Source organism: Fundulus heteroclitus, chromosome 9 (assembly GCF_011125445.2).
Source record: "Fundulus heteroclitus isolate FHET01 chromosome 9, MU-UCD_Fhet_4.1, whole genome shotgun sequence".
In the NCBI taxonomy this organism is placed as follows: domain Eukaryota; kingdom Metazoa; phylum Chordata; class Actinopteri; order Cyprinodontiformes; family Fundulidae; genus Fundulus; species Fundulus heteroclitus.
In genome coordinates this window covers 23,814,288-23,838,969 of record NC_046369.1, presented here as the reverse complement: position 1 = coordinate 23,838,969, position 24,682 = coordinate 23,814,288, and the positions used below count along the sequence as shown (strand labels likewise).

General features: G+C 41.2%; 1 protein-coding gene across 3 annotated transcripts in view; it reads left to right on the top strand.

Moving 5' to 3' along the window:
- Positions 1–656: 656 nt before the first annotated feature.
- rxrgb (retinoid X receptor, gamma b) overlaps positions 657–24,682 on the top strand; it is a 45,479-nt gene continuing 21,453 nt past the window's right edge. Inside the window, exons 1-2 of one of the 3 annotated variants that reach the window (XM_021317649.2) lie at positions 657–835; positions 10,145–10,267. In XM_021317649.2, coding sequence (XP_021173324.2) covers positions 10,201–10,267 — 67 coding nt within the window. In that variant the 5' untranslated portion in view covers positions 657–835; positions 10,145–10,200. The remainder of the gene's footprint in view (positions 836–10,144; positions 10,268–24,682) is intronic. The other 2 variants (XM_021317650.2, XM_012864818.3) reach the window with 2 other exon arrangements.

The window sequence follows — 24,682 nt, the reverse complement described above, 5'->3', positions numbered from 1 at the left end:
CCCCGCACTCTGAACAGGGGTGTGAGGAGGGGTTGGGGGGCTGCGGGGGGTATCCAGACCAGGACTCGCTCTTAACAATTAGGTAAACACAGGAGGAATAGCCCCCCCTCACAGAACCACTGCGGGAGATTAAAAACAGTGCTTTGCGTTGAGGAAGAAAAATGTAATTGCGCGATTAATTAAGCATATGGAGCGCGATATATACCTATATTTGGGGGGAGACTCGCAGTGCGCATTGACGAGTTCGCCTAAAAGCCCAGATGTGTGAAACAGCTACAACAGCGTGTACTCAGCTGAAGCAGACTAATCGATGTATTAATCGGTGATATCGGTTTAAAAATGTTGCCACGGCGTTTACGCTCTGTGTCAGAATCACGGCCGCACGCTTTCGACTGCGGGTGTGCCAGAGACGGACTTTTTATTTGATCTCGCCAAAATGAAAATTAAGCCTGTGAAATAGGTGGGGGTGGGGGGAAGAGAAACAGGTATTGCAACACATTGTCAGAGTGGGAGAAATGTTTCATCATGATCCGCGCTGGAGCTCGACAGGGCTCCGACCACTGCTGTCATTGGGAGAAGCCCTGTTCTGCCGCGCCCCCCTCCCTGGCTGGGCCCCCGCGCTGAGCTGAGCCGCCTTGCAGAGTTCAGTCGGGCTAGAAGAGAGAGAGAGAGCGAGAGAGAGAGAGAGAAAGAGAGAGAGAGAGAGAGAGAGAGAGGGGGAGAGACGAGAGAGAGAGGGAGAGGAATGCGCTGGGATGCGGAGCGGCAACCACTGTAGGAAACCGACGCAACAACTCGCTCACTATGGACAGCAATGATCCATATTTGCACCTCAGTAAGTAAAAGTCCTTGCGCTGCTAAGCGAGGCGATCCTCGCTGCCATCGACCCCGCTTGTTGCTTGGCGTTTTGTTTTGACTCGCGGAGGTTCGTTTTCATGGCGTCTTCTCCGTGGGTCTGTTCAGCGAAACTGTTTGGCGGACTTTAACCAGCCGAGTCCTGCCCGCGGATGTGAAGTTAAGCTGTTAAACGAGATTTTTCTTTTTCTTTTTTTTTTCACGCCGAATCGAGAGTTGTTGCCATCGCAGAAAGTCAGGTGATCGCGCTTGCGCTCGCTCTGGCAAGGTCAGAGGTTGGCACTTTAATTGCGCTTATGTAATTTATGGCGCTTGTCGCGCGTCTCTTGCTAAACTGTTCGAGACAGAAGCGCAATTTATTGGTCTGGGACGGTGGTCAGATCCGACGAGGGCTGCGTGTAGCTGCGCGGAGGAATGTCGGCTTTCTGCTGATAAACAAACTTGGGAGTCCCTTTGAGGTGGCGGAGAGGAGCGTGCGTCCTCGACGCGGCCTGGCGGTCAGCGCAGTGGGAGTCTCTCCGGAAAACATCGGGGGATGTGATTTTGCACAGCAAAGCAGCTCTCGGGTCACCCCTTTTTCTGTGACTTTCCCCTTGAACCGGCTGATGACTCTCTCCCTCATCCCGAGTGACCGCTCGGGCAACGTGTGGAGTGGTTATTGCTTGGTTTCCCGAGCTCTCTCTGCATGAGATGCTTGGCTTTACAGTTAATCTGAATCTTGAATAAATGATTATTGAGCCTGACCGAGTAAACAAACCCATCAACTATCATGTGATGCCACCCCCCCCCCCCCACCCAGAGTGACACATTGATTGAACTAGAGCAGTGGAAAAATGACGGGCTTTTTATAGAAGAAGCAATGACAGTAGACTGTTGCAGGGAAATGAAAGGTCTCTTTGGAAAAGGAATACGGTGCCTTGCAAAAGTATTAGGTTTATCGGGTCACCACAACAAACTAAATTTCTTTTATTGGGGATTTATAAATCAGACCCCAACATGATGTAGTCCATAATTGTGAACAGGAAAGGTCTTGATCCGTCGTTTTCGTAAATTGTTTACTGCAGGTCTTTGAGGGTATATGTCTGTCTCCGCCAGCTTTGCAAGAATGAAACTTTTACTCGTTTATCTGCAAAATACGTTGAGCACAGCTCCTAACAGATGTTCTCTCAGTGTTGACCTGTATTGAGCTGTATTCATCCTTTACCCTCCCTGTTAAAGAAAAGGTCCCGGCAGCATGATGCTTCTGCCACCATGCTTCTCCACGGGGATGGTGTGTTCAGGGTGATCTGCAGTGTTAGCATTCTGCATGTAGGCCAGAAACTTTAGTCTTCCCCTCATCTGACCGGAGCTCCTTCGCTGTTGTGTCCTCCGTGTGCCCTGCATGGCTTGTAGCAAAACTGCAAAGAGGACCTTTAGTGCGTTTCTTTCTGCAACTGCATGTCTTCTTGCAACTCCTCCATAGAGGCCTGGTCTGTGGAGTGCACGACTAAGGATTTCCTTGTCGACAGATTATCTCTAATGAGCTGTGGGTCTCTTCTGGACATCCAGTGTTATCAAGGGCCTCTTTGCTGCTTCTCTGCTCTCTTTGCCCAGACTGTCAGTTTAGGTCGACAGCCACGGGCCATCCACAGAACAGCTATATTTATACTAAGATTAAATCAACCTCCGAAAAGACTCCGATTACTAATGCGGTGACTGGTGAGGGCACTGGATTTTATTTGGGGGCATCAAAGTAACAGATAAATTAGATTAGATTAGATTAGATACAACTTTATTGTCATTGCACACGTACAGGTGCGGAGCGACAAAATGCAGTTCAGCGTTTAACTAGCGGCGTAATAGGTACAAAGTACATGCTGCATAAATACTGTGGTATAGGAGATGAATGTCACACTCTTTTCAGATCTTTAATGTCATTTTCTTTACACTTCACTGTAGGGCTGGGCGATAAACCGATTTTATCTATTAAACCGAATTTGCAACTCCTGAAGATTTAATTTTGGAAAATCAAGATTCTTTATTTATTTATTTGCCAATGCATGACGGGAGTTTCAATGAGCCTTTGCGCTGTATCAGTCCTGAAAGGGGAAATTGTTTTGGTGATAGCATGCAATGTTGAATATATGTTTGGGTAAATATATTATCAAAAGACTCCAAAGAGGAAAACGTTTTACCCTAAGGCGAAGCACTTTCATTTACTCGTTTACTTATTTTTTGAAGTTGGTGTGAAGTTACTCCAGCGAAGTGAGGCCTGTTCTTAGATGTGCAATACAACTAGCAGCCAACGTTTTGCTGTATTTTCATTATTTACTATTGATGGGCCTGCCATCTTGTTTTATAAGCATGTTTTAAAGCTCGTAATAAGCTGCTCTTTGATTTCAGGTCAACATCCAGATGAGATTATTTAAAATAAAAGTAAGTTTTAAAAAAAATATTTGCAGCAATTTGCTTTTATGACAAAGTAGAAGCGAAATCGATTAATTGGATTCGGTAAAATATTTATAAAAAAATCAGAGATATATCATATCACCCAGCCCTACTTCACAAGTGTACACTAGTGTGTGTTGACGGATTAGATAAAATTCCCTGAAATGCATTGAGACTTGTGGTTGCAACATGACAAAACGGGAAGAAGTTCAAAGGTTATGCATACTTTTGCGAGGCACTGTAACAGGCGCTTTGTTGTGTTATCGCAGCTGTATCAGGACTATCTAGTGAGGCTGAAAATTGCCTCCATAATGAATGCAGCTCCTCAGGGAAAGACAGAGAGATGTGGATGGGAAACACTAGAGAGGAAACCCGTGGTACAGAAGGTACAGAGCGGTCTCCGCCCCCCCCCCCCCACACACCCCATCTTAAGGGGCTTCACTTTCACTGTCAATTCCTGATCAGGCAGTAATATGGGCATCTCAAGAGTCACGCACACGTTCTCAACTGCTCTGCCTCATATTTCTGATGCGTTCTCAGTTGTGATTGTTCGTCCCGAGGGAAACGTCTTAATATTGGAAGTTTCAGAGCTTTGAATGCTGCTCGTTCCAAATTTGCGGCGGAAAGTTACGCAATCCCACAGCAGTCCCAAGTGGCGTTGTTGAGCCTCAAAAATTTCCTCAAAGTGAGAAAGAAGCGAACGTTTATTTCTAAACTCTACGTCACGTGTCGCAGCACTCAGAAAAAAAACGACACAAACAAAACAACACAAAAAAAAAAAATCAGCTGTGAGATCATTTCAAGTCTTCCTTTGTCTCTGTCTTGGCTCGCAACGGTGATTTGTGACATGTTTTTTTGCATCGACGGCCCACACACTCAGGGGCGTAATGGAGTCATAAATTGCGCTCATTTCTCCACTCTGTAATGGTCAACCTTTGTAATCTGTTACAAGCATGAAGCCGAAGGCGTGTGGAGTCAAGAAACAAGCTGGTGATTATGTAGGGATTGTTTCGTGATCTTCCTCCTCCTCAGCTTTTCCCAGACATGTTATGTTTCAGCAGGTTTACACACAGGCCTGCCCGGGGCTTAGCAGCTATAGAATCAGCATTTTTATCCCCCCCCCCCCCCCCCCCCCACACACCTCACCCCTTCCCTCTGTCTCCCTGCGCTTCAGCAATTTTTATTTTTTGTCAGTGGAAGTGATTCCAGACGAGCTGACGAGTGCCCTCTTGCTGCTTTTATTTTTGACGGTGAGAACTTATTTGGCTTGCAGAGCCGGGGAAGTCACAGCAGAAAGAAGAACAGCATGGAAGAGGGAAGGGAGCAGAGCAAAGGGGGAAATGGAGGTTGTGGAAGTAGGAGTGGCGGGGGAAGAAGTCATCAGAGTTGATGTGAACGCTCATCACTTGCCAAGGGTCGTTGATTCACCTCCTCGTGCACTCAAACCGCAAACACAAAGCCACGACGTACACCCAAGAAACCTTTTATCCGTGCAATCCGTCATATGTGCATATTTCAGTGAAATATGCACGTATCACGGCATCACATGACTTGAAGAATGCGGGTTGTAGAGTAGCAGCCTCAGTGCTGAGTCGTGCACAGCGAGGAATAAACCACACAGGTAAGGAAGGCGTGGCCCTCTTCAGGTGTTTGCTCAGGCACTCTAGCTTGAGACCGGCTACGCTTCAGTGCCAACACGTGTGCTCGCACACAATATATACAATGGGCATTTTGTGTTTTTGCAATGCTTTTCATTGGGCGTGTGCGTTTGTATGTGAGTGGGAAGACTCAGATGTCTTTTTGTGCGCGTATGTGCCGAGAATAAGGGGAAGAAAAAAAAAAGTACGGGGCGTAAGGAGGCCATTCTCTGGGCTAATTGCCAGTAATTAGTCATTAGCGAAGAAGGTCATAGCCATGATTTAATTCCAGCTTTAATCACGCTGAGAACCTGGAAAGACCAATGGGCTGCAGGAGTATTTTGTCATTAGAGGTTTTCGTTATCTCTTTGCTAATATCACTGTAACAACACATCGATGCATGGATGTAATTTTATTTTATTTTTTTTTTTTTTGTAGATTTGTCTTACTTCTCTCTGATCTTGGCGGGATTGAGTTTGCAATCAACCGAGCAGCTGTGCAGTAGCTTGATTAATGTTTTTAAATGGTTGCAGGTGCACATTCACAGCCCCAGCGGCTAGCGCGTCTGCAAAACATTTTCTTAGGGGAAAATACCAAGCAAGCAAACATGAGTGCAGAAATTGTCGAGTTGAAAAACTAAGAGAGTGCGGGAATTAATGCTTAATGCATAATGGCAGGGGAAAAAAAATAGCTGACTCTGAATTATTAGTTTCCCTATGAGTTATAGCTTATTAAAATATGCTGAATGTGAGTCATGGTAAGATTTTTCCTTCCTTTTATAATGACTTTATAAGGTTTTGCAAAAACAGCAAAGTGAGGAGGGACCTACTCATGGTTCTGTATAGTTACTCTTACTACAAATCCCTTTTAAGCACATTCACACTCAGGCTGCCAAACTCATTTTAGAACATGTGCAGCTCAAATACCTCTGCGGAAAAACACACCAAGAAGCGCGGTGGCTTTTGTCATGTTTACAGTGCGGTGATGTTTAATCTTCAGGGTGTTGCAAAAGGAACAGGATAGTTATATTGTTTGGGAGAATGAGGCAAGGTCGCGCTCAGTCTCACTGCCACTTTCATCTTCAGTACCTTGACGTAATGTTTCCCCATATTTCTAACAAGCGTGAGCCGGTATAAGATTCTCACGGCATGATAACATTGAGAAAAATTGAGCAGTCTCATTGTATTTGCACAAAGGTTTAAAACAAACCTGTCTGACATGATCTGTTTGCTGTTATTAAAAACAGAAAAGCAGGCGTTAATACCTTGGCGCCCAATGACATAAGCAAATATATGGAGTAAAACAGCTACTAAAGTTATTGGTAGTTTCTTTATGTGCATATTGCAGTAAATGTTACAGATTTTGGCAGTTCTGCTTATTGTAGAGTAACACACAAGGTGGTATGGACTGGCTGTTAGTCAGGCTATCTCCTCCTGTAGCTAAGACAGCTACAGACGCATCACTCATACATGTACACCCAAAAATTATTCATTTTGATCTAAGAAAATTTTCATCCATTCATCAAGTTTGCTTCTGATAGGAAATGAGATGGACCTCTCTTAAAATATATTAAAACAGTCAATTGTGTGCCAGTTTTCTTTTAAAGCTTTTGACATGTTTCCACTAAACAATTAATTTATGGTTACAGGCTTCAAGTCTTTGAAGTAGGATGGTCTCCATTCCATCACCCTTATCTTTAGCTCCCTACACAGATTCTCTGTCAGACTCACGCCCAGACTCTGGCTTTAAAATGTAAATATTACTTCTAGCCCGAGAAAACGTGTAGTGGTACATTATTAAAATTGGCATGAGTAATTTTGGTCTGAGCTGTAGGTTGTTATTTGTAGTGTTAAAGGAACTAACCCAGATCCTGCACAAAATTGAACCACGAGTGAGGAGAAACCTTTAATTTGATCTATAAGCCCCGCCCCCAACAATTTTTTCCAAATATGAAACCCTCTTTCTCTCCCATTTGGTTTCCTCCGAGTTGACATGCACGAGACTAAACACCCGCCTCCAGCCCGTGCACAATCCTCTAGGAAGAAACAAGGTTTCATCAAGTTTTACATGTTTTCTTTGACATAAATGGTTACGTCTCAGGTAAATTTTATTTTTTTATAGGGAAATGTCAAAGCCCCTCGTTGTTCCATTGGCAGAGAAAATTCGTCCTGGGTTGTCCTCAGTTCGGTGCTTATTCCTACAAAAAAAAAAAAAAAATGTCTGGACTCGCTTGACCGCACAACCAATCAGTCAATTGTTTTTGATCAAATGACGTCTTTTAACTCATAATACATTGGGTAAAAAGCATATTTCTTAACCAGACAAAAATTGATTCAGGTATAGTTTCTTTTAAACAGCGTTACCTTAATAAGAGTCGGATGACATGGCTGTCCTCACTTTTTGTAACTGCTGTTAAACAGCTGAAAACTCACTTTCTGTAAGTGAAGGGAAATGTTTCTTAGCCTTCTTCAGGCCAGCTGACTGACAGTGCACAGCAACATGTGGAGCAGAGGTAACCCTGTCCCACTCTATGCAATTTCTTTGGTCTCTCATTAAAAGCACTTCAAACAACAGTAACGTTATGAATCTTCTTAATGGCTTTGAAACCATGACTTTTTAAAAATTTTCTAGATTGACCATTCCTTTAGCTGTACTTTTAATAACATGCAAAATTTAAGCTGTCTTATTATATAACGTTCTATATTATACCCACGATAATTTGTGAACCATGTAGGTCTACTATCATTTCCTGCACGGAGGTCATATAGTATTTCTCTTTAGTAACAAAAATTGTTTTATTTTAATGGTCAAACCTTTAGAGATAATGGTTGTGCATCGATAATGTAAGGTTTTTTAACAGAAATGTAATGTTCCAAATCACAGCTATCGTGTTAACTTAAACTCCACTCTTTTAAAAGTTGTTTATTGTCAGGTTAAAATTAGCAACACGTTGTTAAGTTAGACCTTTGATCTTTCCTCCAAAGAGCGGCAGCCTTTATCTGTTTTTGGTGCTATTTCAGGTTACTGTTCTAATTTAGCCCTAAAAAACACATGGAACATTAGATTTTATTTTAGCTAATATGTTCAGCCCAAATATTGCATTAGTATACGGGTTAAAAGTCAGGCTTCGTTGGTCCACAAGTGCACAAGTTTGCAATTCATTTAGATATCAAAACACCTCTTTATGTAGATAATTTTTCCTCTTTCTCTTTCTTTAAAAGTAAGACAAATTTATCTTTCTTCTGGGGGTTATCTCTTTTTCGCCTATGACTCACACAGCTGAAAAGCTCCTTATTGTCTTGGACCTTACGTATCTATTTTTAAATTCTCTCATGGGATTTGATTTTCCATTTTAATTTTTTCATTTTAGTTTTTAAAGACTTAAACAAGTATTTTAGCCAAAAACCTCTTTTCCTAACCCGAGCAAAGTAGATTTGGTGCCTAAACAAACAAAATACCTTAAACTTCCAAAACTTTTGGTAAAATTTATCCAAACCAAAAAGGTAAAGTAAAGTAAAAAAAACCCCAAAAAAACGAAATTGTTATTTCACTAATAAACTTTACATGTTACATCATTGTCAAAACTAACGTCTTTTGAAGGGACAAGAATATAAGAAAACTTTCCTCCTGAGGTTAGAGTGCGCTGATAATAATATTTCAAACTCAAATTTAAGATTAAAGAGTGTAACCTAAATTTAGCAATGCCAATTATCCTCCTCCCATGTCTTTGTAATCCGTGTTACATCTCTAATTTCTAATTAGGGCTCTCAGGAGTTGATTTGACATGTTTTATGTGGGCCATGACACACTACCATAAGACAGCATGCTTTTAGGAATAAAAAGATAGTCTTAAGTTCTTCCTCTGGGGTTACTTCTCTTTTTTCATTTGCATGGCCGGCGACCGATTTTCCTGCCCAACTACTGTCGCCGAGAGGCTAGGGTTACCGGAGTGTCTCCTTCAAGTAATGTGTGGTTAGTCGATCCAGTGTCGACCCAGGTGTCTTGCACAAGGAAACTGTTGAGTCACGCAGAGGGAAAGACGTGCGCACATATCAAGGAAAGCTTCTCAAGATCTCAGGACTGCAGTTTTTAATTCAGAAGATGATCATGTGATGGGTGGGTGGGATAAATTAAAGCTGAGCAGCTGCAGACTAAAATCAGTGCCTGCTTCACCTTCATTGGCTTGGGACATTTTTGTTCGTCATATGCTGTGCTTGCATGAGAAAATAGATTAAATGTCCTTGAATTGTGAACAAATGACTGATTTTTTTTTTGTGTCGTTTGCTTCATTCAAACCAAATCCTGTTGAAGTAGTATTTTTATTAGGAGTCACACAGCAAACTACTGGCTATGTACTGTAGTTTGTTTCTGCTGCATGACGATTGGCCAGCTATTGTTCTCTGTTGCCTTTAAGGTGTATTTCTGGCCTGTGTTTGCATCAAGGTCGTCGCTTTGCAGCATCTTTTTCTTGTCCGTCCCACAGCTTTGGAAAAAAGACAATTCTTAACGTGCTGGAATGCCGTAACACTTGTTAAACACATAAACATAGCAGTCCAGCGCTCAGGAAGAACTCCCCATGCCATCAAGTAATACCATTCAGCATGCATGCTGTTACGTTTATTTTCTGGCTCGATGGGAGATTTCAGATGCTTGAAACGAGATGAAAGAGAATATTCTTTAATATCTGCTTCCATGTTTTCACTTTCTCAGCCTATTTTTGTTTAATCTACACAGAAAAAACAAGATATATTACAGAAATGTCCTTGACACACAGAAAGAAAAAAAAAACCCTCTGGTTGCTATTGAGTTTCCCTGCAGTGTCTTTACATGGTCTCCAGTCTTGATCCCTTTTTACGAGCTAGTAATCGGAGTCTTCTCGTTGTTCTGGGGCTCTTTTAAGTTTGACCCCCGCCTCCCCATACGCTTGACACCCTGGTCATGCTCTGCAACAGGTGTCCCCACCGCACAGCTATAGAACCGCGCACAGAGGGAAAGACACGGGTTGAGTGGGTGGTGGAAGAGCTGATTTGTGCAGCAGTCGGCCAGCAAACTGTTCCTGTGGGATTGATCTCCGTGTAAGGATAATCTGGGTAATCCTATAACTGGCGCCCGGTGGACTCCGCCTCCTTTTGCTATGCAGGGCCGCACCCCCCTCCCTGGCATTACTAACTCGAAAACAGCTCCTCCTTCAGCACATGGAGCCTTTCCTTCCTGTTCTCTCCTAGAAAGTGTGCGATCGGGGATCCGCTGAAACTCAGCTCGAGCTCCCGTGTTTTTGGCCATGTGGCACCCCGTCTCTCTACCTGCAGCCGGAGGCAGCCCTGGGAGGGAAATGGGTTGTGGTCACTGTGAGTAAATGGGTTTTTCCTGCTTTGTGTTTGTGAAATCTTGAAGGAAAACCCTTTCTATTTATTTCTATTAGTTCCATTGATTAAGTCCAATCCGCGGATCTCCTTGAAACCTGACCTCACTTCATGCCTACCTGTTGTCACATGCAGCGGGAATAGTTGCCGGTGTTGCAACCTCGTTTTTTCTAGGATTCATGCACCCGAGCCGTGGTTTGTGCTTTTTAAACCAATGACTAATTTTAAGCAGTTGTGACAGCTACAAGGCTTTGCTGTTTTACTGCTAGAATTGAGAGCTTGTGACTCACTTGAGGTCTCACATGTGTTCAGCGGGAATGTCACTCAACCTTAAAGGACGCTTGCAGCTCTCTTTGCCTTGTCCTTCACTATCTGTTTAACTCTCAACACTTGTCCCTTCCTATTAGCCCCCTTCCACCGTGGTTTGCCCCCCCCCCTCCCTCCCCACCCCTGTTTGTCTCCACTGCCTGTCAGTCTGAGTCCCTCTGTTGGTGGATGAGCATCTCTCCTCTTATTTCCCCTTCCCGAGATTGGACTGGGATGTGTTGAGGCCCACTCACTCGAACACGCTTCGCTGTTCATAAGCGTGTGTGATTATATCTGTGAGTGGTGTAGATAACAGAGAGCTATTGTTCTCTTAAGTGTCCTTTGAGAGGAGCTGGTGTATCACTCCGGCTTACAGGTGTAAACAAACGCGCGTTCATTGGAGTCTCAGGGGTTAAAAACCTTGTTGATGGTGCGAGGGCAGATTGCTCTGGTCTCATCTCTGCTGAGAGCACATCTGGATGTTTGACGGGGCTGTGATTAAATCCATATCATTCTGAGGTTGAGGATTAGGTGTGGATTAAATGCAAAGTGTACCTGTTAGACACTGAAATATTTTCATATTCTTGATTTTTACGTTAACCGTTATGTGTCTTACGTTTGGTACTTTCTGACAGCGGGAATTGAATCTGAAAAGTTTCACGCCTATCTTATAAAACACACACGTCAGTTCAGCTTTCAGATGGAAGTAGTAAGTGCGAGAAAACAAATCGTTTCAGTCTGTCCTTCTGTTCATCCATCCATTCACTCATTCATGCGTTGTCTTTCGCTCATCTAAGACTGGATTGTAGAGGTGAAATCAGGAGGGAAACCGAGACATCCATCTCCTCAGGTTCCTTGAACCAAATCAGGTTTCCTTGTTTCAATCCAGAGGAACAGCGCTGCACTTCCCATTTGTATGTGGACTCTCCGTTCGGTTCTGCTCCGCATCTCACGATCATAGGCGATGGCTGGAAGACAGTCTGGTGAATGGAGAACTTTGATTTCTGGCTCAGCTGTTATTTATTTGGTAGGGACAATGCACATTAATTAACATTCTGTAAATGCGCCCAGAATTAGCAAAAAGGCTATTTTTCATCTGTTGTCCCTGGACAAAGTGCAATTTTGTCTTGCTAAAAAATAAAAAAAACTATGGTTATATAAACAAGGTTAAAATGACTAAACTGCACAAATTTGTCAATGCAATCAATCACTTAATTAACATGAAAAGTATAAGAAGCAATTAAAACTAAATTAATTGTTCGTACCGATGACAAAAACACAGGTGGTCCCATGATGGATTAGGAGAAGGTGCTTGTTATTCAGAATGTTGACAGATGTGATGTGTTATGAACCAATTATTTAGTTGTTTTTTTAAATTGATTATAAGTAGCAGATGTTCTGATTGTCTGAGGGATAGAGATCCACTCCTGCGCTTCTGTAACCCAAAATGCTCTCTCACCAAAAGCACTTTTCCGGAAAGGAACAACACAATTTACCCTGATTGTCCCTCTTGTTATACGAGAAGTGTTGTTCCTTATATTTACAAACTGAGTAAGGGGTGGAGATGACAGACCTTTAATAATTTTGTACATAAGAAAAAGATTTGAGAATTTAAAAACATTCTCCTAAACCGAGAGCCCATGTTTTTTCTAAAATCTTGCAATGATGCTGTCTTAATGGTATTTTGACCAATATTTTGGTCTGTTTGTATAAAGACTCTATGGATTTTAATGCTGTTTTATTTGCTTGTGACCAAGTTGTGAGACAATGGGTCACATGTAATAAAACACATGCATGCATGTGTTTTTATTCTTTATTCATTCTTTTATTTTTTTCCAGTCACACCTAAATCAAGACAAATCAACTTAATTTTATTTTTGCTCATGATGAAACTGCCGCCTCTATGAGATCCTCACTATATGATATAGTTTAGCCTATAATTATCCATATCTCTGGCAGATTTAATTTTATGATTTTCACAGAGAAGTTTGTTTCTGGTAGGAAGTAAGGCAGGCATTTCTCAAAAGATGTAGAAACAATTGAAAAAGAGTATAAAAAACAAAAAACAAAGTTTTGATTTAAACCTCCCTCTCGCCCATTGAGATAGGTACCAGCCCCATGCGCCTCCATGGATAAGTGGATATAGGAAATAGATGGATGGTTTTCATTTATATCTGATTAAAAAATGGGATGTTGAAAATCATTAAAAGGATTTTCTGTAAAAATATCTTAATTTGCATTGCAGCATTCAAGTCCTGCTTATAATTATCTGAATATAATTGTTGCTTATTGCCCTGGTATTTTAACAGTTGAACTCTGGAGTTAAGCTACAAGTCTTTGAGGTGGGAAGGTTTTTTTGTCATTCTCCTAATGTTTAGTTCCCTCCACAGATTCTCTATCAGATTCATGTCAGGACCCGGGCCGGGGTGCTTCAAAAATGTAAATAATACTTCCAATATGAAAAACATTTAGGTAAAATTAAAGGATTGCTTTACATCTAAATCTGCCAGGGGTATAGCAATGATTATGGCTTATGGTACATAACAATCTAAACCTCTTAGTCTGAACTGTAAATTGTTTTGTTTAAAGCTAAAAATCCACAATAATTCTTGCTGCTGCTAATACATTATAACATTGATTATAACAGGTATAATGATGTTGTTCATTACGAGTGTTTTCTGACTCTTGAAAGCGATAATATAAAATGCCTTAAGCATGCATACCTACTTTTTCAACTTAGATATCCCTGAAATCAGATATATACTTAGTGACACTTGTTTTTTCTTTTGCATTTACAAGCATTGTTCAATGTGCATTTCTTCGTGTTTTTGTTCACCTGTTTAGTGGTGGGGGTTTTGGCAGTGCTTCATGCCAGCACAACTGAATATGCAGTTTTCTATGTTTCTGTCTCATTCTGTTTAAGCTGATGACTGTGAGGATTACATCCTCTAAAACCATCAGTATGTGTCCGACTTTAGCGTTTATCTCAAACCACAGCGGTTCAGCACAGCATCGCAGAGATTGTGTTCTGTTTTACCTCGGAGTGATAGGACCAAATTGTGCTTGAGTCTAAAAGTTTTTTTATTTTTATTACACTGTACAGTGAATTAAAGGATTTTTTCACGTTCTGGGGTTTGAGAAAATGAGACTTAAATCTGCTAATCGGTCACTCAAAGTTTTTGCATCGGGGCTAATCCGTTGTGTGCAGCTGTAACATCTGTGTTTCTCTAAAATGCTAAATGTTTTAGGTATATGTTTTATGCTATAAGTTGCAGCTCATTTGCATAAAAGTGACAAAGTCCTAAAAACAGCTCATTCTGAAAGGAGTCAAAGTAGGTGAAATGAAATTGAGGTGGTGAAATCTAATGTAAAAAAATCTAATTAACATGTTTTGCATAGCCAATAGAACTATCCTAACTTGTTTAAAAGGAATCAAAATAACTTCCCTTTAATATCTATTTTTTTTATCAGTATTCTCTTATTTCTACAGTTGTAGCCATAATCTTTCTTCTCTCACAAGTAATTGCTGTCGGTTGTGGAGTCCAGCAGTCAGGTTGCCCTGCTCACACAACCTGGGTCACAGCATGAGCTTGTGTCCACCTCCTCATAGTCCTCCTGTGTAGCCGGAGTTCACTACTTCCAGGAACTAATCGGAGTTACCTCATCAGGCTCAGCCGTGAGGGTGGCTGCTTTGATTTGCATTGAGCCTTTTAGTACGGCTGTTTGTTTGCTTTCCAGGGCTGCTTGGTCAGCCTGTTCTCTGTAGGCTCGTTTTGTTTAAGCTTCAAACTTTTTTATCACTTGCAAAACAATCTTTATCTTGTCCTTGTCTCAGCACTGGCCTCGCAAATCGATCTGCCGCTTCTGCTTCTGTGTAATATGTCTCTCTGTCTCTCTGGAAGGTCTTTGCGTGTTTAATGACGCAAAAATGCGGAAGAAAAAAAAACAGCAACAAATGAAATGTGCTTCATATTTACAAAATGAAATGTTTATGTTCGTTTGTCAGTTCTTAGATGTTGGCAAACTCTGTGAAAGGGTTTGGGTTATTGAGTTAACGTTTTTTTTTTCAAAGAATATTTGTTTAAGTTCACCAGAGGGCACATTTCGGGGGTCAGAGAAGTTCACCAGCTCCATTTCGTGTGTTTTCACAGCCGTCTGTCTTAATTGAAAATAACATTTTCTCTCGTTTCTTTAAGTTCTCAGGAAGAAAGGAATAAAAAAGAGCTTTATCCTGTAGGCAAAAAGAGATATGTCAGTGAAACAGGTGTCCGCAAGGCAAAATTGGACACTTTGCTGCATATGAAAAAAATAATAAATTTTTCCCCTTTTCAGCCTATATATATGTCTCCTAATCAGGCAAAGGCTGATATTTAGTTTTCATTGGTTGTTTGCACCATAGATTCTTTCTGAGATTCCTTCTGAGATGCTTTCCAGGTCTGTTGCTTTGCACTGGCTGACAGCTGACAAGCTAATATATTGTTTCTTTAATTTATGCTTCAAAAGGCATAAATTGGCTGTAATATTTGTGATCATGAGAAACACAAACAGTATTGATGCACACACAAAAGGAGCGCCATCCATTCCTATTATCTTAACACTGTTACGATAATATTTAGCAAGCTGGTATCTCCGTTAAGCAGTTATCCCATGTTATTGATGTTATTTTTTCTGACTGTAACAATCAATATTGTTTCAGCAGCAGTAGGAGTAATTTTTTTAAAGTAAAACCAGGTAAATTTTTTTGAGAGGCACCAATCTGTCGCAGTAGCGCAGCGCTCACATGACTTGTACATCCACAGTCTAGATCCCACTGCACATGCACTATTCAGAACAGCAGTGACGCAAAAGCGATGTGTATATTTCAGAAACATGCCAGGGCTTGATTCCCACAAACTCGTTTTTGGTTACTTATGTTTAAACCCGCATTATAAATGTGTTTACTAATATGCCAGCATACATGGCTAGATAGGAGATGGTGTGACGGCATCTTTAGAACTCACAAAACCTTGGGACTATAACTGCATCAACCAATAGCAATGGTACTTTAATGGGCTTTTTTGAGCTTTATCAGATAGGTTATGGGCATATGCTTTGATGTAGGGGTGAGCATTTATCAAATAGTTTTATTGTTATCATAAAAAAAATTCTTATCATGATAAGAATTTGGCTTTATCATGACAACAATACATTCCAACTGGTGGTGTCTGAAATCCCCAAACACTGCCAATATTGTCCGTATAGTAATGTGTACTATTTCTTTGCACCTTTGGTTCCTTGAGAGCAATAATAAATATCAATAAATTCAAAAATCGAATTATATGTAGTTACTGTGTGTTATTTAGTGTTAAAAGTCACAGTATGTTAAGTGGCTAGAGTTCTGATGAAGACTATTTTGTTTTAGTCTGTTATATGTTATACTATTAAATATATTTTTTAAGCACAGCATTTTTGTTTGTGGAACTCTAATTAATTTGACATGAAGTCACAGCCATACAGTGACTTAAAAAAAGACTGCAAGAAGCTGTAAATAGTCTTTTATGATCACTTTGATCATTATCACAATAATACCACAATATATCTTGATAAATTGTAAAGTCTGTATCACCCACCCCTACATCGATGCATAAGTGGCAGAAATTTTGTAATCCCATAATGTTCCTTTGGATTCAACACTACTTCCTACGTCAAAGAATCTGCACCTTAAGTTTTGTAGTTGATGTAAATTATGACAGGTCAGACATCAGAGAAAAAAGGGAACAAAATAGAAAGAATAGGAATGCCCTTCATTTTTCCTCAGTGGGGAAATCAGATGTACCTGCAGCAAAGTGACAGGCAAATGGAAGCATGCGGATTCCCACAAAAAGTAAAAAAAAAATAAACATACTGTTGTCATTCAAAGGTATCTGCCAGGAAAAGACTGATCAGCGCATCTCCGTTTGTAATTTAATTTTTTACACTTTTCCCCAATGTTCACTTTATAGGGTGTCTCCTGCTGGTCCATTCCTACTCTTAATAACACATCTGTGCAGATAATAAGCACGTAGACGGTTTGCCTTTCCCACCAGGGAGATTTGAAGGCAGCGTGGTGGTGGTGTGGAAGGGAAATGGGACAGAGCCCTCCCCCCATCCTCCCATCTCACACTACATCCGTCCATCTCACCAACCATTGCTTCCCTTCCTCCCTGGCTCTGTTCCACCCCCCTCCTCCCAGGGCCTCCCACCTTCTTGACAGCTGGCCTACTGAGCTGTAGATGCTTACTATGGGATAAGAGGATTTAGCGACACAATTAATCAAACATCAACCCCATTTAGGCAGAAAAATAGAATGAATGGTTCAAGTGTGGTGCAGTTGTATTGATTGATGGAGGGGATTTTACGAAGTTAGTTGCACACGAGCTGCGCACGTGAGCACAGTGCAGATGGACTCTCAGTTAGGTTATGTCTTAATCTCAAGCCCGCGCCACGTAATGAGCTGCGCAGGCTATCCATCTGATGATTTTAGAAGTTCTCTGTTCCTTTGGTTGCAGCACTATTAACTACGCCCCCCCACATACCCATTTTGGAAACACTGGCACACACATAGTCACTAAACATAGATACTTCTAAGCCATTTATTAAACAAACTGATGTACATGCTGGGGACTTTTCGCCTTTGTTAAGGCTAATCTTAGACATTTGGACTTGCGTTGCTGTTCAGGCGTGGATTTGTTGCTTCTCACCCCCGACACCCCCCTCCAAACACTCCCACTGCTGGTCTGCTCTCCAGACAGGAGATATTATTAGTTTGGAGGCTATGGCCTTATTGAGTTACCACACAGTAGATCACTCTATCCAGTTCCAACCCAGTAATTAGCAGGGCGGCAGTTCGAGAGGTTATGGTCTGTGATGTCTATCTAAACCTTCTAATTACCAGATTGGTGTAAGACTTTTGTGGTAATTGTCCAATATTTATTAAAGATTGGTATCTTAAGTCATTTTCTAGCAGGAAATAAGACAATCTGATATTGTTTATACTTAACTTTACAAAAGGCAGCATCCCCCCCGCAACCACCAGTTAGATTCATAAATAGCTGTAAATCTTATACTTTAGTTTTAGGAAAAACTAGCATTTTTTTGCATTTAATGCTTAGACCCACAGTTACTTAAGCCACGCATCTCGTCCTGCGACCCAACTGTCTTTATCGGTTGCTGATTTTGTTTGTGAGCTGCATGCTCCCCTGCTGCAGTCGCTTCTGGGAACGCTCAGCGTTATGAGAATCCTGCAGGTAGAGGACTCCTGTGAACTTGGTTTGGAAATTTGGCAATATGTGACCTTTGATTGGCGACGCCAGCGGTCAAAGGTACCCTTCTCTGCTCTGCCTGTCTGTTTGCTCTCAAATAGATGCTCAAGCAGGACGGAAAGAGTGTACAAAGAGTTTACAAAGAGGTTATTTCAGGATAAGCCATTTTGAGCGGCAGTGGGGAATTGTATGTGTCTTTGAATTATCATGTTGGTCCTTCTTACTCACACAAACAGACATACACAAATGTAAACACACCTTCCTCCTGCAAAGAGTGCTTACCTCTCCGGTCATTCCCTTTTGGGCATCCTACCAGCTGGTCGGCCATATGTTTCAGCTCCCCAGGGCGTTTAGCTTAAAAGTGCTGAGAGGTTTGAGTTTGGAACCGCTGTTTATGCATATGACGTGTTGATCTTGTGTTGCAGCGTACAGCAGAAGCAAACATAGAGTATGAATCCTTACAGAAATCACTTGAAGATGCGTTTTGACAAGTATCTCATTGCTCGGTGTCTGAAGACCGACGGCAGAACAAGTGGACATTTGGAAACGTCCAAGTGTGGCTCATCAGCTAGGAATGAGCTGAGAGAAACATAAATAGGCACGGGCCACTATGAGATTCTCTCGGTGGGATAACTTTGAGGAGAATTTATACCACAATATCATATAACTACTTTTTAGCGGGAAAAAAGTTTAAACAAAAATGTGTGTTATGATCTAATTGCTTTTAATTTAGAAGAGCATAGTGAAAGTTCCAAAGTTTTTGCAGAAGTGTGCCCCCTCTGGCGACAAGTTGAAATGACACCAGTGTTTTGCACGCGTATTGCAGAAGAGAAAAAGCACCTGTCAATGCGACTGTTCTGTTTAGAGGCGCAATGTCTGCTGAGGTAAGAAAGCAATAAATATAGAAGTTAGCCCGTATTCTCTCGCTAATGCGTCAGTGGTGGTGGTGGAGACTCAACAAAGTAGCCAGATGAACGAGAGTGAGCAGTATGTCCCACCCACACACACGGCCCGAGGATTCAACCCGAATCATTCTCTCATGAACTGATTAGCCTATAGAGGCAACTTCTGTAAACAGAGGAAAACTCATTTTACATGTGGGGAAATTGTAAGGGCATGTATGGTAAATAAAAGCTAATAATATTTAATCTTTAAATGTGTGCAATGCTCCTTTAAACAGAAAAGCAACAATTATTCCTGCAACTGCTAAAATATTACAATATTATGTATATTTTTATGCTTATCTGACGCTGTTCATGCATTATTTAGATTTTAATGCTTCAACCTTTAGAAAAGAAAGTTACTTGTAACAGGCATGCGCCATGCAACCTGCCTGTTGTCGTATTAAAGAGGCATTAAATTAGAAGCGGCGATGGGTGGTGCTCCTTCAGTCATCAAACAATGACTGGAAATATTTTGAAATGGGCTTCTGGGCTAAATGAAGACAAGGCTCAGTCGACCTAAAATGATGTTAAAAAAACAAACAAAAACTAAACAACTTGTGGACATCTGCAGGGATTTTATGGATTTACTTTAAAAACATGTTGCTGGTATATTTCTATATATAATTCTTTTTATTTGTCCTTGTACGTCTTAAAAGCTATCCATTTAAAACATCTTTACATGACTTTTGCTAGCATAGAGTTGTATCTGTTTTTAAACTGTAAGCTCAAAACGATTTGAAAAAATCATACAGATTTATCAGCTCACTGATGAAACTCTTTAAAATGCTTGTTCAAAAGCAGGGTTGTTTCCTCTTTTCATGCATGGGCGTCTTCCTCTTTGCAGACATAACATCAATGGCAAAGCAAATCTGTTAAAGCAACCTTCACGCATGACTGAGACGTACTGATGAAAATGACAAAGGGAGCCACTTTGCCTGCGTTACGTCTGATCTGCATGAAATTGGACAGTGTATCTAGAGAAGAACTGTGTGTCACCTTTTCTATATTGTATGCTTAAAAAGGATTTTACTATGAAAAATGTGTATTGGTGGTATGCATCATAGCAGCCAAGTAGCAATAATTATAACAGCTCCCTATTTTTAAACTTAATTAAACAGTACTATTATTGGATGCTTAATTATGGCCTATTTGCATTAGTGACAACTTGCATACTCATAATAACCTTACAAATAAAAGAAAAGATTAAGGGTTCACTAAGAACATCCTTCACAAACTGACACCTATAATAGCGTTCCTGCGCGCAAGCTATTTTTAGAAACGTAACGTCACGATGACGTCACATCACGTGGTACGCAGTAGGACAAGCTTGCATAGTCCGCCGCTGTTTCGCTGTAAAAGAGACGTGCATTACCCTTGGTTTTACTCGGTAAACGACTGCTTTTACCAAATCTAAAACCATGGTTTTTAAACATTGTTGCTATGGAACGTGCAACAGCGACTCGAGGTACGCTGATCGGCCGCATATGAAGGATGTTTTCTTCAAGACTGCCAAGGAGAAATGTGTGCGCTGGGTACACCGGTGCGGTCAGCCTACACAACAGTTCAACCCGGAAAAAGTTACCAAATTCAAGTACATATGTAGCAAGCATGTTGTCGGAGGAAAGGGCACAACCGAAGAACATCCTGACCCAATTCCAGCGACATCAAGTAGTGAACAGGTAAGAGTATTTTGGTGGCCGACATGTTAATAATGAAGCGCCTGCTACCATGATAGCATATAGGCTATCATGGTAGCAGGCGCTAACATGATAGCCTGCTACCAGGATAGCTTACTCAAAAACATTTCAAATAAGACAAACATTAAACATATACCGATCCCTGGACGGTGATTACAAACAAAAAAACGGCCGACGACGCCATGACCGCCGCGCAGGAAAAATAAACAAAGCTTACCGTTCGATCAACTCGGCCCGTTTTCCGGTCTTTTTAAGCCCTCGACACTCAAGCCATCGTTTGAGCTGAAGGTTGGTGTGTTCTTCGACAGTTCGACCAGTAATCCGTGCGCCTGGAACATCGTCTTGGGAAAGTTTAACGGCTGTAAAGTCGGTCATATCGCTGGTTCTGCTGTGCGTGTAATAGCTGGTTGCTACGGGTGTTCTCTACCTGTATGCCCTACCTAAGCGGCAAAAGGGGCGTTGCTCTTGAGTTGGTGACGTCACGTGCGCGGTACGCTATTGGCCTTTTAGAGTTGCTTTTTTCTTGTATGTCACAATAGAAAATTAAAAAGAATATTGTAGTTTTTTTTACACGTGCTACGCTCTTGTTTGCCATAAATGAAGGTAACTTAAGCATTTTTACTATTACTAGAAGTATTCGGATGGAGCCAGAGTCACTGTTTGAAAATGGAAAGACAAGATCACGTGCCATTTAAGTAAGGTAGACATAAGTCGATGTGGATACCTGAAAATGGCTTCTTGTCTAAACTTAGCCATATTTAGTCACAACAGCAGTTAAATCACCTGGAAATGAGACAGACAGCTATCTTAGCAAACTTCCTGTTGGCTGACTGCAGCAATACTTACAGCTTGAGATTATTCTACTACAATTAAAGATGGATATTATCTAAGGTATTTTACACATCTTTATCGGGGATGGCAATAATCGTGAACTGTAATTGTTACTGCTTCTGTAAGCTCGTCAATAGACATTAAAACATTTGCTCTAATGCAACCAATAGGGACAAATAATATATTGATAATTTATCTTTATTGTACTTATAATATGGGCATATCAATGTCATAATGAACTGGGTTCACTAGACAGTAATAAGACGGGGTTGTCTTATTGCTCTCTTCTATTAGGAATTGTAGACAGATGGCTGAGGGTGAGTTATGGGCAATAGTTTCTGTATGTATGAAATAAGACCGCCCAGCTTTTTAATCACACCTGTGCAATTCATTGTTAAAGACAATAACAAATCAGCAAATCACACAAGAGCATCTGAATGCATGAGGTGTGGCTCACTGAAGTTGGACAGGAAGCGGATGAAATGATGGGATTTCCATGCACATTACAAAGAATGTTTCCGAAAACGTCATGTTGATGTCAGAGGTCAGAGGAAACTAGGCGGATTGGTAATGAATGGCAACCGCCGCTACACAACACCTCAGACCTTGAAGCAGACACACTAAAGCAGCAGAAGACAACACCGGGCACCAGTTCTGTAAGATGAGTATAGTAAGTTGAGGCTGGTTGTTGGCCTAGTGATTAGAGCAGCGTGCTTGCACTCTGAGAAGGTTGCAAGTACCCGGTTCGATCCCCACTGCCTGCACTCTGGGTCCCTGAGCAAGATCCTTAACCCCAGATTGCTCCCCAGGCGCCGCACAGTGGCAGCCCACTGCTCCCCGAGGGGATGGGTTAAGATGCAGAAGTGAATTTCTCCATTGTGAAATCAATAAAATTCAATTATTATTATTATTATTATTATTAAAATTCACACTGGCTCACCTAACCTGGACAATAAAATGTTGCCTGGTCTGTTGAGTCTCAAATTGAGCTGCAACATTTGGACGGCAGGGTCAGAATTTGCCGTAAACAACATGAAAGCATCGATCCATCCTGACTTTTGTTAACGGTTCAGGCTGCTGGTTGAGGGATAATTTCTTGCCACATCCTGTCTGTGCATCATTGTTGACGGAGTATTGTTGCTGACCGTGTCCATTACCTTATGACTACAACCTTTTCCTCTTCTGATGGCTACTTCTGTCAGGACAATGCACCGTGTCACCAAGTTTCTAACTAGTATATTGAACCCGACGACAACTTCACTCTTCTTCGGTATCTTCCACAGTCGTCGGTGAAATAGAACAGCTTAGGGATGTGGAAGAACAGGACATTCATCTCAGTGACGTGCAGGTCACACATCTGCAGCAGCTGTTTGATGCCACAGTGCAATATGGACAAACATCTCTGCGAGATATTTCTCGCCACCTGTTGTGTCTAAGCCGTGAAGAATTATGGCCCTTGTGAAGCCAAAAGGAAGTCCAGTTCAGTTTTAGCGCGGTGTGCCTAATAAAGTGGCCAGTGAGGGTAGTCACTATAAAGTTTCTTGTCTAAATAGAAACACAAACTCATTTTCTTTCACTACGTGTGTATATTTGCTGATGACGTGCAACAACTGGTCCAGATCTGCTCAGTACTTACAAGGTCGGAGCTCTTTATGAGCAAAACATGCACACCCCCACCAACCTGGGTTTTTCCTTTTTTATATCTCTGCGATGTCTCAGAACTAGGTTTTCCAAATGTCTGCCATGACGACCGCCCTTTTTGTCATCTTGTCTGCCTACCAGACAAGATATTTGTGAACCCGAGGGGAATCTGCCATGCACATGAAGAGAGGGGTCAGTGCACAGAATCAGACACAGTACATGCTGTACAGTGGTCATCTATTACATAATCTTGTTGACTGGATCAACATGCGCTCCAAAGTGGGAACACTCCCACCATTGTTGAATTGAAATTGAGGTATTTCTTTTTCTTTAATGGCTTTTAAAACACATTGAAATAAAAAATTAAAAAATATTGAAATATTACTTTAATGCACGGCTTATTCTGTCTCCAGTCTTTTTCTGGGGTCAGAGAGGGAGGCACTGCAGCGTTTTTGTCTGCGAGGGATCATACATGTTGGGTTGAAGAAAGTGAGCAAGTAAAAAAGGGGTGGAGGCCATAGTCTCAGTGCTAAACAGAAAGTTGTGCAATACCTGTTACTTGGCACACATAGAAGGACTGAATGGCCAGCTGTGTTTTTTAAGTGTCCATGCAACAACAAAAAAAGTGTTACATCCAGCCAGAGAGACAGGCAAACATCAGTACACTTCTCGCATTACCAGGACTTTCTGTTTCCTTTTGAAAGATGTTATTGTCTGAAATATAAAGTGGAAAAAAAAAGCTGACGGGGGCTGCATTGCTACCAGAGGTTAAGTATTAGCACAGGATTTCAAAACACTTGCAAAATAACAAGCTATTTCTTTTTTTAGTGACATTCTAGATGCCAGGAAACTGAATTCACTGCTAACAACATTGGGAAATGATAGACAAACTTTGTCATTTTCAAAAAAAAAGAAAGAAAAGTAACATTCATTAAGGTTCCTTCCTCAGAATTAAAGGTCACTGAGTGTCCACTTTCTGGAACAACTGCTGCCTCTGGGCAAGAAAAACGGCCCGGGGTCTGTTTTAGTGCTTGAACGGTTTTCCCTCCAGATCAAATAAAACAGCACATGAGTTTTAAGTAGGAAAACTAAAACGCCTTTCCAACTATATAAATGGATGCAAGTAACTGCAAATAATCCAAGGAGAGGTCAGAAACCAATTAAGTAGAGCTTTGCTTTCAAACTATTCCTCTCTTAGCATAAAACAAACCTTTGATTGGTATACAGCTGCTCAGAACTTGTCATTATTTAGTGGCTAAGCAGCAAGAAAACTTACGAGATGAAACTTGGGCTCAGGATCGGGGTTGCTGGAGCCAAAATAATTGTACAAGGGATAAAGAGTAAACCTGGTAATTTCAGTACAAACCAACTGAATCAAATGTACACATTTCTGTAAGATGCTGAAGATGTTTGGAATATTTGTTGCAAATAAATGTGTTGCTGTATTAGATGTTTGAGAAGTACCAATATTTTCATTCAATAACGCATAATGACAAATTGAGATCAAAGCACGTCTGGATTTAAGATTCTGCATCCTAATCAAACCTGACTTGTCAACACAATTGCCAAATGATTTCTGCTTCTCTGCTCTGATGGGGAAAGGAAAACTCTTTTGGGTGGCGTCAGGGTCCCCTAAAGCTCTTGAGGGTTCCTGCAATTTAATACAAAGATGATGTGATGTGAACATTGAAGGTTGGTTAA